At 37.7% G+C, this 19486-nt stretch overlaps 1 protein-coding gene across 9 annotated transcripts in view; it reads right to left on the bottom strand.

The window, feature by feature from the left end:
- EIF2AK4 (eukaryotic translation initiation factor 2 alpha kinase 4) overlaps positions 1 to 19486 on the bottom strand; it is a 104325-nt gene that overhangs the window by 79662 nt on the left and 5177 nt on the right. For 8 of the 9 annotated variants that reach the window (XR_014021590.1, XM_081290980.1, XM_081290983.1 and 5 more), the window contains exons 2-6: positions 13640 to 13752; positions 9284 to 9386; positions 3780 to 3932; positions 1449 to 1529; positions 320 to 468 (exon numbers count right to left, since the gene is read on the bottom strand). Coding sequence is in view for 8 of the 9 variants with exons in the window: in XM_081290980.1 (XP_081147106.1) it covers positions 320 to 468; positions 1449 to 1529; positions 3780 to 3932; positions 9284 to 9386; positions 13640 to 13752 (599 nt within the window). In the remaining variant the exon portion in view is untranslated. Of the gene's footprint in view, positions 1 to 319; positions 469 to 1448; positions 1530 to 3779; positions 3933 to 9283; positions 9387 to 13639; positions 13753 to 19486 lie in introns of those variants that run through there. The other variant, XM_081290986.1, reaches the window with a different exon arrangement.

Genomic DNA, 19486 nt, shown 5'->3' on the forward strand with positions numbered 1-19486 from the left:
ACTATCTCCCAAATTAACAAATGAATTATAACTTCAACAGAGAACATGTAGAATACAGCCTTTGAATCACATCTTTAAAAGGCCCCTGTTCCTGCTGAAGGGCAGAATCATAGCCTCTGGGACAGGAGTCCCTGGTATGTCTCCTTTGCTAGCAAAGCAATAAAATTTCTTTTTCTTTTTTTTTTTTTTAAACAACAACAACAACAACAAAAAGATTTATAGGCTTAAGAGTCCTATCTGGAAATTTTATCAAAGTTCACCACAAGTTGTTTTGATCCTACAGCTTTCATCCTCCCAGATTAGAATCCCAGGGACTTACCTAGATCTTCCTGAAGAGTTTGTCCGGTGTTTACCATTTCCTACAAAATCAGGAGAGCCTCCATGTAGCAAGGCAGCTGTTCTGTGTCCTCCGGGGTCTTTCTTAGAGGTATGGTCTTGGTTTGACAAACTAGCAATTTCCAAACGTTCCTAGAAAAAGAAAAGCATAACCTATTTTAGATGTAAGTCACATGTGGAAAACAAGCATGGTATGGCATTAGCAATTCAGTATGGAATGCAAATTTTATTTAAGCTGAGTGCTTACAAGTGTAATAAAGCTGAACTCAACTTTTAAAAATTTAATGCCCAAATATGTACTGAGTCAAGATCTGAAGCCCAGGTTATAGTTTCAAGAGAATTTTATAAATGAAAATGTTTACAATTTTAGAATAAACATAAAAAATTAGGCAGAGGGACAAAAGGAGATGAACAGAAGAAGAGGGGATTCAAAGAGAATGCAGAGTGGCTGACAGGAAGGCAGATCAGACAGGATGAGAGAGTTGGTGGAAAACAAACATCTTAACTTGTGCTCAGCTTTCTACTTTCACATAGGCAGTACACCTGTTTGTGGGAATAATTACATGAAACAGAAAGGCATTATTAATTCTGTTTGAGAGAATGAGCAAAATTTTCTCTGGACTTCTGTAAACATGTATACCTTGTTCTTTGGGACTGAGCTGGAACAGGGAAAATAAAGAAAAAGCACTTTATCCTTTTTTACCATTGACTTTTAAACCTGTTTTGTCACATCATTCTTTTCCACCATTGAATGAAATCTCTAATACATGCATATTGTTTCCATTCACTCTTCAGTATGAACAAATATTTTCTAGGTATTAAGAATTCCAGTCCGGGTTAATTAACAAAGCTTCAGTCTCCTCTTCCTGGACTCATTTTATAAATCAGTGTAACCCTAAAAGCTTAAATCACTTACAGATGACATAACTTAAAATTCTGCCACCTATTTGGAGAATCTAAAATATACAATACATTTAACTTTGGGGATTTTTTTTCTAAGCTTTACTACTGATAGAAATATGAAAGGAAAAAAAATAACATCAATGGAAATAAAAATTTTTTATGTTTAGCAAAATGTAGATTATCTTAGTGTAGCAGAACTGATAGAGTACCTGCTTAGCCATTTCCTTCCTTTTTTTCTCTTCTTTGATCTCTTCTTTCCTTCTCTGAATCTCATGAAGGATTTCACGCTTCTGAAATAAACAAAAGCACCATCAGACACCAAACTCTAAAATACATACTATGTGTCAATTCTAAAACTATAGAATTCTGACTTGAATTTCAATATACTTAAGCCCTTTTCTTCTAAGAGACCTGAATATAGAGAACTTTAGTACAAAATGCAGGTCCATCAGTTTTGTCTGAGTTCTTAAGCAATTAGCTTCCTAGCTGAGGTTTTAAGACTGTGTGAGGAGAGTATTATTTTCCATTCTTTACCTCTTCATGTGGAAGAACTTTCACTATGGCAACGCTGCTGAATTCTCCCATCTCCCCACCTCTTATATCTGCCTATCTGTAGGGTACAAAAACTGTGGCTGTCTCTGCCCTAGGGTCTGGAGCTGGCTTGCCAGAGGTGGGCTGAGCTGTCCTCAATACCAGGCACCACACCCACTGGCCATAGACCTGTACCTGCATTTTTCATAAGTCTTTTGGTATAAAAAGTGATATTTTGATATCCATTCTTTTTTGTTAATTCCCTAAAATTCCAGAGTATAAGTATCAAAAGTACCAAGACAGGGCTGGGGGTGTAGCTCAGTGGTAGAGCATTTGCCTAGCATGTGTGAGGCACTGGGTTTGATTCTTAGCACCACATAAAAATAAAGGTCCATTAACAACTAAAAAAATATATTAAAAAAGTACCAAGACACCATAAACTACAATAGTAATAAGAACTAATAGATAGTTATAGCAGCATACCAAAACAAAACTGTTAGCTAAATATCCACTATCCTCAAATAATATGGAACTGTAAACTTTAAATGATGACCAGGCTACACAATTTAATAGGAGATCATCAGTAAAAAAGTAGAGGAACCCACAAAGAGGCAGTAATTACATAAGCTCAGAATGAAGCAGAAAAACAAAAAAAGAGCTAGACACAAGAATCAACAGAAGCAACTGTAAGAAGTAGTACTATCTACAGGGATGAAAAAAGAACACTTCATCAAGAGATAAAAATAAATGTAGATGGGAAGACTGAATATTGTCAAGATGTCAATTTTTCCTAAATAAATATATAAATTTAGTATAATTTCAGTCAAAATCCCAGAGGGTGGGCTGGGATTGTGGCTCAGCGGTAGAGCGCTCGCCTAGCACATGCGAGGCCCTGGGTTCGATCCTCAGCACCATATAAAATATTGTGTCCAATTACAACTAAAAAATAAATAGTAAAAAAAAATCCCAGAGGGTTTAATTGTTGTTTTGACTTTGAAAAAGCAATTCTACAGTTCATCTGTAAGGATAAATGGGTGAAATGCCATTTACCATTTGGTAGCACATGCCTGTAATCCCAAAGGACTTGGGAGGCTAAGGCAGGAGGATTGCAAGTTCAAGGCCAGCAACTTAGCAAGACCTTGTCACAAAATATAAAGGGCCAGGGATTGCTCAGTGACAGAGAACCTCTAGGTTCAATCTCTAGTACTGCTAAATAAATAAATAGGTTAGAATGTTTGAGAAAAAAAAATAGAATATGAAAGAATGGGGAAAGGCAGGCTTGTCAGATATTCTAGCTTTCTATAGCTAAAGTAATTCAGGGTGAGTAAAGACTCAAGGGGAAAAAAAAAACAGATGGATTGAACAAAATAGATAATTTACCAACAGAACCTAGTAGAGATAAACAGTTAAACTATCAAGGAAATATTATGACTCACTTAATAAAGAATGATTATTCAATAAACGTGTTAGGAAAATATCTAGGGAAAAAAACAAACAGGCTCTTTTTATAATGTACATAAGGTAAATTGAATTAAAATCAAAAAGGAAATTTAGAGGCATATATTATCTTAGACTTGAAGAAATTTTTAAAGTAAGCAATGAATTAATAACCTCATGGAAAAAGATTTAAGAAAAATAAAAAATAGCTAATGAACATAAAAAACAGTTTCATTTCACTTTGCACTTCCTCATGGCATGAGAGACCATCTCTCACAAGGAAAATTCAGTGGGTTTGTGTACATCTTGGCAAGCTCAGAAGAACACAAGAAGAAACCCGGTTAAACGGCCTCCTTTCTCTGTCTTTTCTTTTTTAGATCTGAACTAAGATTTCTGTGAGGTAGCTCAGGGACCCACACAATATTTCTCAGTTACTCTCAGGGCCTCCACATTTTTTGAGTCAAACAGTGAGCAAAACTTATAGATCCATTTTTAGATAGAGACAGACTAATGACCCAGAAAACTTGGTGGCCTCCAGGGTAGGGCATGTGCTCCCAAGAGGGGAGTCTTACCTCTTGCTCCTCTTTCCGCTTGGCCTCCAACAGCCTCTGCTGCTCCTCCTGAGCCCTCCTTTCCAGCATTTCTTCATGGAAAGACTTGGGAGGGGGCTTGTTATGCTCACTGAGAAAGGACTGCACGTGGTAAGCCAGTTCAAATATCATCACCTAAACATGTCAACAAAAAGCATCCACAAATGATCCAATATGAGAAAAAAGTCCCCCAAAGGAGAGGCTACCAAACAGCAAACCAAGCTGGCAATCAGACATGTGGCTATTCAGTTCATTCTGAATTAAGTGTCTGATGCAATCACAGCAGGACAAGCTTCAAAAGGGCTCACTGCATTGAGTTACAATCAAGACAATCACCCCTGGATAAATAAAAAAGCTCCTTTTCTCTTTTGTAGGCCTATTGAAACTTATTGGCATTTACTTTCTTTATTTTTTTTAATTTTTTTTTAGTTATAGTTGGACACAATACCTTTATTTTCTTTCTTTCTTAATTTAATTTAATGTGGTGCTGAGAATTAAACCTAGTGCCTCGCATGTGCTAGGCTAGCGCTCTACTATTGAGCCACAAACCCAGCCCCTACTGGCATTTTTTGTATAAAAAGTTCCATGAAATATTTTTCAGTACAAATAAATCTGATAAAATATTTAAAACTACATGAAAACAAAAGCTACCTTTCCAATTAGTAAACCTGTTTACATAATGACAATTGCATGGAGAATACACATGTCTAACATCAGAACTTTCGTTTGTCCATGAGATATTGAAAATATTCTACTGGGTGTACACTAAGCCTTCACTATCTTCTCACTTGTAAGGGGTCAATACTTTAAAAAAAGTACTTCATCTCCACTTAGGGAAGCATTCACAGATAGAGCCAGGAAGAACAAGCCGCCCTTCCCCTCTGGGCATTCTTAGGAAGCCTCTTGCTCCCACCTGATGCTAAGCCATAATCATACCTAGGTTGGTAAATGGATAGAATCTGGGGCTCTGAGACCTCACTCACATTGCTTGCTTCTCTAGACCCACAGCAAAGAGTTTCAAACTTCTGCAGATGAGAAACACATTACTGAAATTTCTTTTTTTCTCAATTATGATAAAGGAATTTAAAACTTCTTAGTTCTATATATGTTAAAACATATAATAATAATAAAAAAAAAAAAAACAGCTTCTAAGTGGACCTAACATGGTGGTCAACAATAGCAGAAGTCACTGTACATGAGAATATAAAGTGGGTTTGTCTGGTACTGTATTTTCTCTCATGGAGCAGATGCCAACAAGCCATAGTTCCTGATGGGTGAAGTTAATACATTTTTAAAGTTATACCAGAAGTTGTGGTATATACTGGATATATATTGCTATAAAGTTGAAAAAAACAATCTGAAGTCTAAGAGATAAGTTCTTCTAAGAAAAGTTCTTCCAAGGAAAGCTGGAAAAAAACAGGTAGTTTCTATTATGTTAAAGAGAAACCATTTTCAAACCAGAAAGGAGTAGGAGCCATACTGTGGAGGGTCTTTCTTTTAATTTACTAGCATTTTCTGTACAAATAACTCTGATAAAGTTTATAGGACAGGAAGAAAATAACTACTTTCCAGACTCCCTCCCTCCATACTACATGATTCATGGTTTTTGCTTCAGGCCTCTGCTCAGATCCCAGAGACCTCTCCTGAAGGCCTGCTCCTTGTGCAAACCTTATCTACTCCAGCATCCTGCTCCAGACCCCTTACCATAATTTTTCTTCAAAGCACTTAGTATAGCCTGATTTACTACACTGTCATTAGATTGCTTTCCGTCTGCTGCCCTCACAGCATGGTCAAATGTTTTCTCACTGTAGTCTTACCAGAACTGACATGGTGCCTGGCTCATGTTAGATAGGTAATAAATATTTGTTGCATAAATTAGTAAAAAATATTGAATTCGACTTTGCTCATTGTAAAAAATAAAGTCTAAGTTATATTTAAATTTACTTTTACAGGACTGATGAACAAAAATCTGCTATACAGATTAAAAATGATTCAGAGGCAAGTGGAAGTGCTAAAACACATGTTTTGGAGTGCCTATTCCTCCCATTCAAATAATTAAATGACTCATTATTTTAATAGCCAGTTATCAGCAAGTGCCATACCACAATGAATCTCTAAGCCACACTTTAATACCTAATTATACTCTATTTTACTTGAAAATAAAAACAATTTCTTTAGAATTATGTGCATTTTAGATTTCCCAGTACTTCAGGTTTAGTGGAAACAAACATTAGACAAACAAGAATAGCAATCTACAGGATATAGTCCCATGCTTGGCATCCTTTCAAATCTTAATATATGAGGTGTTTCAGATGAGTACTAATTTTTTTTTAAATTGTGGCAAAATATACACAACATAATATTTACCATCTTCAACATTAAATCTACATTCATTCAGTAATGTTAAGTGCATTTACAATGTTGTTACCATCTTCAACAACGATTTTTAAAATTTCCTCATCTTTCCAAACTGAAACTCTGTACCCATTAAACAAATCTCCAATTTTTCCTCCCTTCCATTCCTGGCAACCACTTTCTGTCTCTATAAATCTAAGAATCATATAAGTAAAATCATACAGTGTTTGTCTTGTGACCAGCTATTTCATTTTGTGTTATAGCAAATGTCAGAATTTTCTTTCTCTTCAAGGCTAAATAATACTCCACTGCATTTTGATCTTCTTTCTCCTGGGCTATATGTGGTAAGATACTCTCTTATAATGTTGGGCAGTGATGGTCACATGCAGCTCCCAGCCAGCTATATGATGGGGGAGAAGGGAAAACTACAGATACTCTATAGTATACTGTGTTGCTACACTATGATGTTCAGTAGGTTAGGTATAGTAAATGCATTTTTTTTAATATTTATTTTTTAGTTTTAGGCAAACACAATATCTTTATTTTTATGTGGTGCCGAGGATCGAATCCAGTGCCTTACACATGCTAGGCGAGCGTTCCACCACTGGAGCGCTCACAGCCCTGGCCCAGTAAATGCATTTTTAACTTAACAATAAGTTTATTAGGATTAACCCCATCATATGTCAAGTAGCACCCATATATGAATATTTATAGTAACTTCATTTGCAGTAGCTCAAAACTGGAAAAATAATAGATTTTTTTCATCTGGTGAATGGCTAAAGAAAGTGTTACATCCTTACACAGAATACTATTAAGCAGTAAGAAGTAACAACTAATGATACATGTAACAATGTGGATGGATCATCAGAGGAATTATGCAGGAGAAAAAAGCCAATCTCAAAAGATAACATACTATATGTAACATTCTTTTTTTATTATTTATAATTTTTAGTTGTCAATGGACCTTTATTTTATTTATGTATATGCAGTGCTGAAAATTGAACCCAGTGTCTCATACATGCTAGGCAAGTGCTCTACCATTGACCCACAATCTCAGCCCTATGTAACATTCTTAAAATGTCAAAAGTATAGAAATAAAAATCAGATAGGTGGTTGCCAGGAGTGAAGGAAAGGATGAAAGGAAAGTACAAAGGGGCAACATGAAAGATCCTTGTGGAGATGGACTAATTTTACATTTAGACTGTATCAATGTCAATATCCTGGGTATGATACTGTACTAGAGTGTCACAAAATGTTACCACTAGGGCAAAGCAGGTAGAGAATACATAGGCTCTTTCTGTATTACTTATAATTGGAAGCATATCTATAATTATCTCAACATTAAAAGATTAATTTGGGCATTTTAAAGGCAATTTTAGGCACATTTAAAAAAATTACAAATCAGAAAACCAAGAAATCTGAGGATTATCTGTAGCTAAACTTTCAAAATAACTCCATCATATTATTTTTCCATTAGACATTAGAGCACCTTACACTTGAAAGAACTTTGGGAATAATTCCCAAGGCCTAGTTTTTGATCCAGGGTGTTCTGTAATCACTTTTTGTACCTCATCAACCACTGAAGTTCTTGAAAACTAAGAACTTAAGTGGATAAATTTTTATTTTATTATTATCCAAAAGGTACTTCACAGACTACAGTATGACTCACTACATTATGGAATGTAAGTGAAAATCTGTGTAGTCACTTTCTAGGGGGTGAATGTTACTGTAGTTATCTTTAACATGGGTCTGTCAGACTCGGAGCCCTAGGACTAGTCCTCGTTTAACTCTTACCAATTTTTACAAGATATGATAATTAAGCATGAGCTGTATTAAATGGTACAGTATGGATCTGGATTGTCTCTCACATACCCATGTGTTAAAGACCTGGCCCCTGTTTGGCTTTATTGGGAAGTGGCAGAACCTTTAAGAGGTGGGGATCAGAGGGAGGTCTTCAGGTTATCAGGCATGTATGTGCCCTGGAAGGAGATAGTGGGATCCAAGCCCCTCTTCTTCCTCTCTTTGACTTTCTCTCTTTGACTTACCATGAGGTAAGCAGTGTTTTGCTTTGCTATGCATGTCTACCATGACATGCTCCCTGGCCACAGCAACAGGGTCAATCAATCATGTACTAAAACCTACAAAACTGTGAGCCAAAACAAACCTTTTCTCTTTATAAATTGATTTATCTGAGGAATTTGTTATAGTGATAGAGAGCTGACAAAACATCTTGCAAAAACAGTGATTTTACACACAAGTCAGGAAAAGATGAATTATATTTAAAGGGAATTGGCTGGAGCTGGGCATGCAGGCAAACACCTATAATCCCAGCAACTCAGGAGGTTGAGACAGGAGGATCACAAGTTCAAGGCCAATCTGCACAATTTAGCAAGGCCTTAAGCAACTTAGTGAGACCCAGTCTCAAAATAAAAAAAAAGAAAAAGGGCTGGGGATGTGGCTCAGTTGTAAAGTACCCTAGTTCAATTCCCAGTACCAAACAAACAAACCAGAAAAAAATGGAATTGGCCTGGTCTGAGGAAAACACAGCAATACTCTTCTCCCCCAGGAGTCATCTAGTCTTGCCCTTAGAGTTCTGCCATCAAGGAAAACTCATATTAGACCCTGATGTTCAAAGGATTAAAAAATTAGTACTGAGCTCACTGTAAATGTTCAGGTCCAGAACAGACACTGAAGGAGTAGAGTATGTCACTAGTTATTGAGAAGAAAAATAATGAGTTTTTCTGATATGCTAAAGGGAGAGGTCGCAGAGTTTGGTCAGAAATCACTTTTCTATATTTTACAACAGAAAAGTTCAAGTCAAGATGTGCTCATAACACTAGATCCAAAGTATGCAAAAAAGTATACCTAGGTTTGTATCAGCTGTTTTCAGAACAACTCTTAAGCATCAATAGTACCATCTGTACTCACTCTATAACTTATAATTCATAAATACTGTAAATTAAACAATTACAAATAAACAACTCTCCCTGTGTGGATACAAGGATGACACAAAACATTCTAGTCAATATTGGATTTGAGGTGCAATGGCAAAGTTTGAAAGTCAAGGCAAATGCTGGTGAGCACATGGGGACTGTTACTGTCTCTTATAATTCTAGCTTAACAAGACTTACCTCCCCACAATGTTTTCTGGCCAGTTCCTCTAGGCGGGATTTTAACAAATTAACACTTTCATTTGACAAACCTTTGGCATTCTTTAACTCTATTTCAGGAACTCTGGAGAGGGGGGGAAAAAGGAGTTACATCAGAAAGAACAGCCTGTTCACATTCTCATTCACTTAGTTCCCAGCACAATTGAGGGCCTGAGGGTTCTACACAGACCTAGTATTTGAATCTCTCCGTGTAACCACCAACACTTTCCTTAATCTCAAAATGATTTCAACCATATCTCAGCAACTCCAGTTGACACAGTGCTTAGTAAGGACTAGCTGAACCTGGTGGAGAAGTGGGCGGGCCAAAGTCTTCAATCTGGGCTGTTAGGTGCTCTACTTCCTAAGGAGACCCAGACTTATCTCTCAACTCCTTAGTCTCTGATATCAGTTTTCTAATCTGATCAAAATTTCCCAACATCAGTTACTATTGATTGCCTCTGATTTGCTCTTAATCCCCAATTCTGAGTTTCTTCTGTCGAAAAAAATCTAATCATTTCTGCTCTCACTCTGACTAACTTAACTATGCACTCTCTTGTATGGTAATCCTCTACCCTAGCTTGCATCCAGTGTCAATTGACCTAGCCCTGACAGCTCAATGGCCAGAGTTCAAGTGCTACACACTCTTTTGCATGCTCTGGCATAAAGCAAAACAAGAATGCTAGGTGAAACAGAGACATGGTGATCCATCTAGCACTCCTACAACAGGCTGTGCCCCAATCACATTCTGGTTGTAAACAAGGACACGCTCACTGGCTCATGAATAAATATAGTCATGTACATTCTGGAAACTCTGCCTATTCCAAGGACACCTAATTCACACTCCTCGTCATCCCCAAGAGCTCATCTAAGTCAACATTTCTAATTAAGGATATTAAAACCAGTCCTTGGGTTTCCTTGCATTCCCAACAAATAAACATCCAATAACAACACTCTAGGATTAAATAGGATTTATTTAATTTTATAGATAAGACGATTTATCACTTCCTATTAAGCATTTCTGAGTAATTCTGGCATTTTAGATTACTAAAGCCTTGCCTATTCACCTTTTTTAAAAAATATTTACTTTTTAGGTTTTTTTAGATTGGCACAATGTCTTTATATTTATGTGGTGCTGAGGATTGAACCCAGTGCCTCACGCATGCTATACGAGCACTCTACCACTGAGCCACAACTCCAGCCCTGCCTATTCACCTTTCTATGCATTCTCTCAACACTTATCTTTCATTTACTATGATAGGTTGCTATAATCATTATCTGCCTGGACAGACAGAAATCTGGAATATGGTAGTCCGAGAAAAAGAATAGAAGTGTCATACAGTCCTGGTTCCATGTACAGTCCATCCCACTGAGGATTCTCTCTCTCTCTCAGAGTGGCTTCAAGGATGATTTGGCATAAAAGAAAGTTTTCTTGTACCACATCATTTTTAAAGGATGACAATATTCCCCCAAATCAAACCTTACATAATTATTTTTTTAAAAATTAAGCAATCATTGTATAATAATATTAATAGAATGGTATAAAACTCATCTTTAATACTAGTTAAACTCTAAAATTTTCTAATGTTTTATGTCCTTGCTGCATGACTAATAATTTTATGTAGTTGATACAAAACTTAATTTTTTTTGGCGGGGTACCAGGGATTGGACTCAGGGGCACTTGACCACAGAGCCACATCCCTAGCCCTATTTTGTATTTTATTTAGAGACAGAATCTCACTGAGTTGCTTAGGGCCTCACTAAGTTGCTGAGACTGGCTTTGAACTTGTGATCCTCCTGCCTCATCCTCGCAAGCCACTGGGTTTACAAGTGTGCACCACCACACCCGGCTTTCACTTAATTTTTAAAAAATACTTCCTTATTGTTAAAAAAATCCCATAATATTTTATTAAGTGGATACATTAAGAGTTATCTGACTAGTTCTCTAGTATAGTTCTACTATACTAGATTTTGTCTCTAAGTGGACATCTGTCAATATCTGGAGACTTTTTTGGTTGTCACAACCTGGGAAGAAGGTACTTCCTGTATCTCTATATCTACTCCCTATATCTAGAAGTCAGGGATGTTATTAAACATCCTATAATGTTTAGGATAACTCTCACAATAAAGAATTAATTATCCTGCTGAAGCCAGGCACAGTAGCATGTGGCTTGAGAGGCTGACAGGAGGATCGTGAGTTCAAAGCCAGCCTCAGCAACTTAGCGAGGCCCTAAGCAACTCAGTGAGACCCGTCTCTAAATACAATTTTTTAAAAGGGCTGGGGATATGGCTCAGTGTTTAAGCATCCCTGCGTTCAATCCCTGGTACCAAAAAAAAAAAAAAAAAAAAAAGCATTATCCTGCTGACATGCCAACAGTGCCAAGGCTGAGAAAGCCTGCTTTAACTGTTTAAAATTTAGACTGTTCCAATTTCTTTACTTTCATAAATAATGCTACAATTAATATTTTAGCACTTAAGTATCCAAGTTTTTCTTTGATTTGTCAAGAGTAAACATTTTGAATTCTTGAGTCTATGAATGTATAAAAAAAGTATATATAGAGAGTCCTTGATCCCAGTTCCTGGCACAAGAGCCCCTATCACCCTTGGAATCTCCTGGGTGACAGAGGTAAGAAGAGCATCTTGAGCTGATCATAAAAAACCTTTTCAACTATACTGGCATATATGTGGATAAGGTTGACTCTTGTTGGGTGCCTGCATAGTGTCAGAATAGGGGCTGATTACCAGAAAAAAACAAATTTGGACTACAAGATGAGAAATTTCAACCCTACTCCAAACTAGTGTGAGGAGAGTTGGGCTGGAAATAGAGTTCAAGCACCAGTGGCCAATGATTTAAATAAGAGATCATGCTTATAGTATAAAACCTCCATAAAACCCCGAAATAACAAGGATCAGGTGGGTTGATGAATACATGGAGAGGCCAGAAGGATGCCTGGCCTGCGGAGGACACGGCAGCTCCATGCCCCTCCCTCATGCCTCACCTATGCATCTTTCTCATTTGACTATTTCAGAGTCATATCTTTTACAATAAGCTGGTAAATATAAATATTTTCCTGAGTTCTGTAAGTCATTCTAGTAAATTATCAAACATGAGGAGGAGGCTGTAGGAACCTACAAATTTATAGCCAAAATTTATAAGTCAGAGAAAGTACTGCAACTTGCAACAGGCATCATTTATCAAACTGATATCTTAACCCATGGGGTCTGTGCTAACTATGGATAGCTAATGACAGAACTGAATTGCTGGACTCCCAGATGGTGTCAGAAAGACACCATGTATTTGGTGTTAGGAAACAACCAACCTTCCTGAAACAAAACAAACAAAAACAAAACAAAACAAAACAAACAACTAGAGAGGCAATGTCTTCCTTTTCTTTCATAAATTTAATTCCTTTTCTTCATTAATTAATCTTTTATATGCCCACTATGTGTACACTCAGTATAATGTTGTGGGCAAAAGAAAGTTATTGACTTGCAAGAGCTCAGTTTTGACCTGTCTGTCTCTTAATATTCTTAATAACCTCTTTATCCACCATAGAAAGCACTGCCATCTTTTATTTGCCACTTGCCTTCTCAGAAACCCTCACTGGTTCCCTGTATGGTAAATTCAAACCACTTAATATCATCCAGGTCAATCTGTCTTTCCAGGTGAAGGTCTGGGGATAGATACATAAGACCACTTGAATCCTAATGGCTAATAGTTTTGCTCTAACCAGTGATCCTCAACCAGAGATGATATAGCCTTATGTGTGTGTGTGTGTGTGAAAATATGAAGGGTTTATTGTTGTCTCAATGACTGGCAAACGCTCCTGGCACTAGTGGGTAGGGACCAGGGATGCTAAAGGTCCTGCTGTGCAGGGGATAGCCTTGCACATTGATGGCTCACCAGTTACACTGAGAAGTGCCACAACTCTAAACATTCTTTGGGCCGTAAAAATTGAGGTCAGTCACAGAAGGTGATCTAATTTCCAATGCCAATCACACTTTAAAACTAAGTACATGAGTGATTTAAGTAGTCGCTAAGCTTTTATCCTTTTCTTCAAGATTTGTTCTCTTCCTAGTTTATGAAGAATTAAATAAATTAACGTTAACATGTCAGAAGAAACAAACAAGTCACTGAGAAAGTATTAGTATTTGTAGGGAGTATCCTACAACTATAAACAGACTTAAAACAAGACAGATTTCATGAAAATGTCTATAGCTGATATGCTTCTCTTAAAATACAGGTGATAGGAAATGAAATTTTATGCATAATGGCAGGGGGAGAAAATACTGTTGACCTTAAACTAAAACCACATCAAAGCTATCTATAAAGGTACTTACACATCTGGGTAGGTTGGTGGGCATTTAACTCTCAAATCCACTTTCACATAAACTTCTTCACCAGTTAGGCCCTGAGGGTACAGAACTAAATTGATTTCAGGGGGCTCTTTGACCTAAAAGAGAAAAAACATTATTTTTCCCTCCCAAGAGAGTCAATCTTAACCATTAAGATAATGATCACTTTAGCTCAAAAGTTCTACTTCCCAAATATTATAATAATTATATTTTACTTTGATGTTGGGTCGTATTTTCCAAAAGCATGGTTTAAAAAATAAAATATGTGCCAGATAAAATGCATTTTTCCTTTTCAAATTTATTAAAGGATTTAACCAAAATGTTCTGCTTAGTTTCCATTCATTCAAATGTCACTGAGTGCTGAGTATATGCAAAGTATTGCCCTAGAGGCTAGAAATGCAGGAATAAATTTAGATAGACACAGTCCCAACTAACTGATACAAATTAGAGGACATGTAAATAATTTCATTAGTGATGAGAGCTATAAAGAAAATAAGACAGAGTAATGGGACATAGTGGTAAGGGAAGAGAAGGCATCTAAACAGGTGGATCAGGGAAGGCCTCTGTGAGAAGGGGATACAAATTGGGTAATCAGTTTCCAAAATGTGTGGGACCAGAAGTGCTTCAAATTTCAGTTTTGTTTTGTTTTGTTTTGTTTTTTGGAATATTTGCACAGACTTAAAAAAAATTGTGAACTTTGGAACATTTTCAAATCCAGATTTTCAAATTAAGAATGCCCCACCTGCATTTGAATTGAGATTTGAATACTGGGATATCAACAAAGGAAAAATTCTGACTTGAAGACTTCAGATAGCTCTTCTAAAATTGCATGTGCTTTTCCAATCAACTGCTTTTCACCCAATTACCAAAAACTCTACTCTTTGATTCACTGACATACAGTTTCCAAAAAGGATATGAGGCAATTTATGTTTTACTTATATAACAAAAAAGGGGAGGCCGAAGAAAAAACATCTACTAAGGGCACCTTTGGTCCAGGCACTTTAGCAACTGCAAGGTAGATGCCATCCCCATTGTATAGATATAGCAGAGTTTAAGATTCTTGCCACAGATACAGTGACAGAGCTAAAATTCAAACAGCTTTGACCCTATAACCTGTGGCTCTCTCATAAGACACTTTTATTAATGCCAATCCTGAGTTAATGTGATTGAACCTTGACTTTTTCTTTGAACATCCAGGAAGAAATGGCAAAGACAGAAATGTGATCATATCAGAAAGGAGAAAGATTAAAAAATTCTTTCAGGTGCAACAAAGTACTTATCAACACTAATTTCTACAGAAATTTATAACGTGAACCTTAATATGTATCCTGAACCATATAACAATGTTCTCATCAACTATGTGTATAAAATCTGTAAAATCAAGTTTATATGGCTTTATAATAATCCTTGACAAAAGCTGTGGGTCCTCCAGTATAGCCTGAGTGTGAATATGGTCCTGAAGAGGGGTCAGCATTCCAAGGCCCATGAAGCCTTTCCTTGACTCATTCCCTCTCCATGCATCAGTTGCCCACACTTACTCAGTGCCAACTCTATGTCAGGCACTGGGCTGAGTTCACGGGGGTAAGAACACAGTTGTGGTTCCAACTGTCAGGGAACTTCCTGTCCGATGGGGGAAACAAAACTCATAAACATGTAAGTACACAATTATAGCAATGCAGCCTGTGTTGTTTAGAAAGTGCTATTGAAGAGACAAGGTGGTGCTCTATGCAGAGAACATGTGGGTGTGAGGGAACATGCTTAGATGGGGTCACCTGGGAACACCTGAGGATGTAGCATTTAAACTGAGACTCCTCAGAGACCATGCACTCCAGACAAGGGAAGAACATGTAAAGAAACTCAGAAGTGAGTATGAGATTGGTATGAGCCCAAAATGAAAAAAAGGCTGGTATGTTTGGAACACATCAGGAAAGGGAAGGCCAGGTAAAGCAGGTAGATAGAAAATGGCTGGATTCCACAGGGCCTCATCAGTCAAGCGAATTATTTGGCAGAATTTTAAGGGGGGAATGATATGGTCTACCATATATTTAAAAAGATGGCTTTGGCTGCTGAGTAAAAAATGAATGGGGATGATAAAAGCAGAAGGAAATAACCATTTCAACAGAGTTGGGAATGTGGCTCAGTGGTAAAGCACTTGCCTAGCATGCATGAGGCCCTGGTTTTCATTCCAAGCAACCCACACACACACAAAAACAAAACAAAACAACAACAAAAAAAACACCCACAATTATAATATGCAGCCTGAGTTGGTAGCAAAGGTGAGAAAAAGAGAAAATTAATTTTGAGGTAAAAGCTGATAAAAAGATCAGGCTGTGAAGGAAGGAAATGGAAAGAGCCTTGTCCAGATGCATGAGGAGGTGGTATAGGGCAGAAAGCATTTACAACTGGAGGAGGAGAAGGACCGCCTTGCCAAGAGCAGGTCTCATGGGAACGGAACACATACCCAACAGTGTTGAGAAGTGCTAGGTAAGGAAGTGGACACTGCAAGTGCAGACAACTCTTTCAAGGTTTGGGTATTAAGGGACATTATGAATGGTGCCAGAGACTGGGTGTGTATGGAGGGAATATCAAATTAACGGAGGAATTTTTGTTCTGTTTTGAAAGGTAAGAAATACTACAGCATGTGAGGACACTGATGGCAATGTTTTTGAAGAGCAGAAAAGATACAAATTAGGACCTAAAGCTGCAAAACCCTTTAGGGGGCGGAAGCCAATGGATCCTGGACATGCCAAGACAGTTGGACTTCAACAGGAGGAGGGGCTCCATTTCCAGAGAAACAGGCGGGAAATAGCAGGAGTAGAGGCCGGTGGGTTTCCTAAGAGGAGCCTCAAAGGGTGAGTGATGAGACCAAACAGGCTCCAGGCCTCCTGTTCTTCATCCACAGCAGCCCAGCTTTCACTGCTTTATATTTTAGGAGGAATTCAACATAGGAATCATTTTAGCTGCTAAGGGTGCTTAAAAAGACATGAGAAACTATGCCTTCACCAATCTCCTTAAATAGCCTCACTTAAAAAAAAAAAACAAAAACTTTTTAATTATGGAATTTTTCAAACAGAAAGGAGAAATAATGGTATAATGAACCCCCTATATCCACTATCCAGTTTTACAATTACCAACTTAGAGCCAATACTTTCCATATCATAAGTTGTTCCTCCCTACACCATCATCTTAGGATTTAGGATTTACTTATTCTGAAGTAAATCCAATGAATGAGTCTTCCTGAATTACTGTTACTCATTTTATATCAACAATCTAGTGAAGGAGGGAGGTTACATATATGTCCACTTTGGGAAAACAAAACCAAAAGCAACCCAGAGACCCCTTTCTCCTAGCTGGGAGCGGGAGGCCACAGGATGCCTGGAGTTACTATGAAAGATGGAAACCAGAAGGAATCTCTCAGAGCTCTGGCAGCTGTCCTCAACAAGTCCTGGAATTTGAAAGTCTCCAAAGGGTAGATGAAGTCAAGCTGGCCAAAAACAAAGAGGTTACTTCCTAAGAAGAGAACCGCACACAAGCAGCTTTCACAGCATAGTACCTGTACCTCCAAGGCGGTGCTGCAGTTGGCTCCATGACCAAGATCTATGGGGGACCTTAGAGAGACGAGGTCATGCCCAGCCACTTCAGCTAAGGCTCTTGACTTGGTCCACAGAGTCCTCCAAGCCCAGGAGAGGCTGATAATGGTGGAAAAGGACCAAGTTGGAGGTTGTAAACTGATACCGTAAGGGCAGAGAGATCCAGATAGAATCACCATTCTGGTGGCAGCTGCCAACAAGAAGTATTAGAACAAACAGGTTAATAAATCGCCTGATTTGTTAAAAGCAAAAACAACAGAGAGGAAGGCTAGACAGAATTTTTCCAGTGGCTTTCTCTAGCGGGTCAACTCTTGACAGACTTTCTTATCTCACTGGCCATAAATTTCAGAAAGACACTATGATCATCAATTCATAATTTTGTTAAGAAAATATTTTTTCCCTATCTTTTCCTGTTTGTCACTTTAGAAAGTACAGAACACAGTATTTTAATGTCAAATCTATAAAGAAGCACATAAATCTAAGAATACAGTAGAGTCCTAAGAAGGGTCAATTTATCTTTTACTAATCTACTTTCACTTTTTCACTTTGCTACTGACCAATGAAAATAATATTTCAGAAAAGTGAGAACAGTGCTCTAAATTCATACTGACTGTCATAGCTTAAAACAGGCAAATGAAACAAGAAGCTAGAAAAGTAAGGGAAGATGCCATACAGATGGTCTTCATAAAGTAAGATATTTGAGAGCTAGCAAGCCCAATGTGAAGGATCGAAGTAAGGATGCTACCTGGGAGTAAAAGCCTATCTGCTGTTTTTGAAGGAAGAAAACCGAAGTAGTGCCTTATAATTGGAAGGAGCAAAAACCGTAAGTATCAGCAAGATGTATAAGCAGAAATTACAAATGCAAACCAAGGTTCTTGGGCTCAGGATAAAAAGAATTTGTGAGGAACACTTAGATAGCATTTGAGGTGAGTTATCTCCACAGATGGAAGGTAACAAATCTGGTTTAAAATTTCCCTTTTGGGCTGGGGATGTGGCTCAAGCGGTAACACGCTCGCCCGGCATGCGCGCGGTGCTGGGTTCGATCCTCAGCACCACATACAAATAAAATAAAGATATTGTGTCCACCGAAAACTGAAAAATAAATGTTAAAAAAACTCTCTCTTTCTCTCTCTCTCTCAAAAAGAATTTTAAAAAAAATAAATAAAATTTTCCCTTTTGTCTTTTTTTCCCCAGGAGTTGAATGAATTTTTATATGTTAACACAGGTGGTATTCCAGTGTTTACCATCCTGAGTAGAAACAATTTTTAGCATACATGTATTTTATAAAGTCAAAACAGAATTTTCATTCACAGACAATACTGTAGATTCTATGTTATGATGAATTCCAAGAACACAAAATTTCTGCCGTAGAAAATGTACTTTTCAGTTGTAACATCTTCAAAGAGTTTTTAGTTTGTCTTTATCTTATTCTTTTTTTTTTTGAATTTTTTTAAATTTATTTTTTAGGTGTACATGGACACAACACAATACCTTTATTTATTTATTTATTTTATTTTTTTTAGTTCTCGGCGGACACAACATCTTTGTTGGTATGTGGTGCTGAGGATCGAACCCGGGCCGCACGCATGCCAGGCGAGCGCGCTACCGCTTGAGCCACATCCCCAGCCCCAATACCTTTATTTTTATGTGGTGCTGAGGATCGAACCCGGCCCCACTCATGCTAGGCGATGCTCTACCATGGAGCCACAATCCCAGCCCCTATCTTATTCTTTTTGACTGTGACATATAAAAGATTCCTGCATGAATTCCTATTCATTGGGCACTGCTGAAAATACTTAACCATCACACAGGCATGTGTACCATGGCAAGAGCACCCAAACTAGAGTACTGGTTTGTGATCTCTAAGCCAAAAGGATTCTTGACTTGTCTTATCTGATTTGTCAAAACTATTGTGCTGAATTGGGTCTCTTCTGAATTTCTCAGAATTACTGGATTATTGCAACCAAACCATCCTAATACCAGGCAAGTAGTCATGATGAAGCAGGTAGAGGTAGAAAAGCATTGAATATTCAGATTATTACCAGAAAAAACAGAGCTATCAGGGTCTCCTGGGCTAAATCTGGCTCCAGGTACCCAGGTCAGGTCAAGTCAAGTCAAGTCAGCTAGGCCCAGCCCTCCCTTTTTCTTTATATAAGCAGTAAAGAGTATCCCTAAATGTGAAACCTTGGGAAAGAGCATGGCTTGGTCATTACTTTATTCTGAAGCACTGGAACAGGAAGCA

The sequence above is a fragment of the Spermophilus citellus genome (genome assembly GCF_964194105.1).
Source record: "Spermophilus citellus genome assembly, chromosome: 4".
Classification (NCBI taxonomy): domain Eukaryota; kingdom Metazoa; phylum Chordata; class Mammalia; order Rodentia; family Sciuridae; genus Spermophilus; species Spermophilus citellus.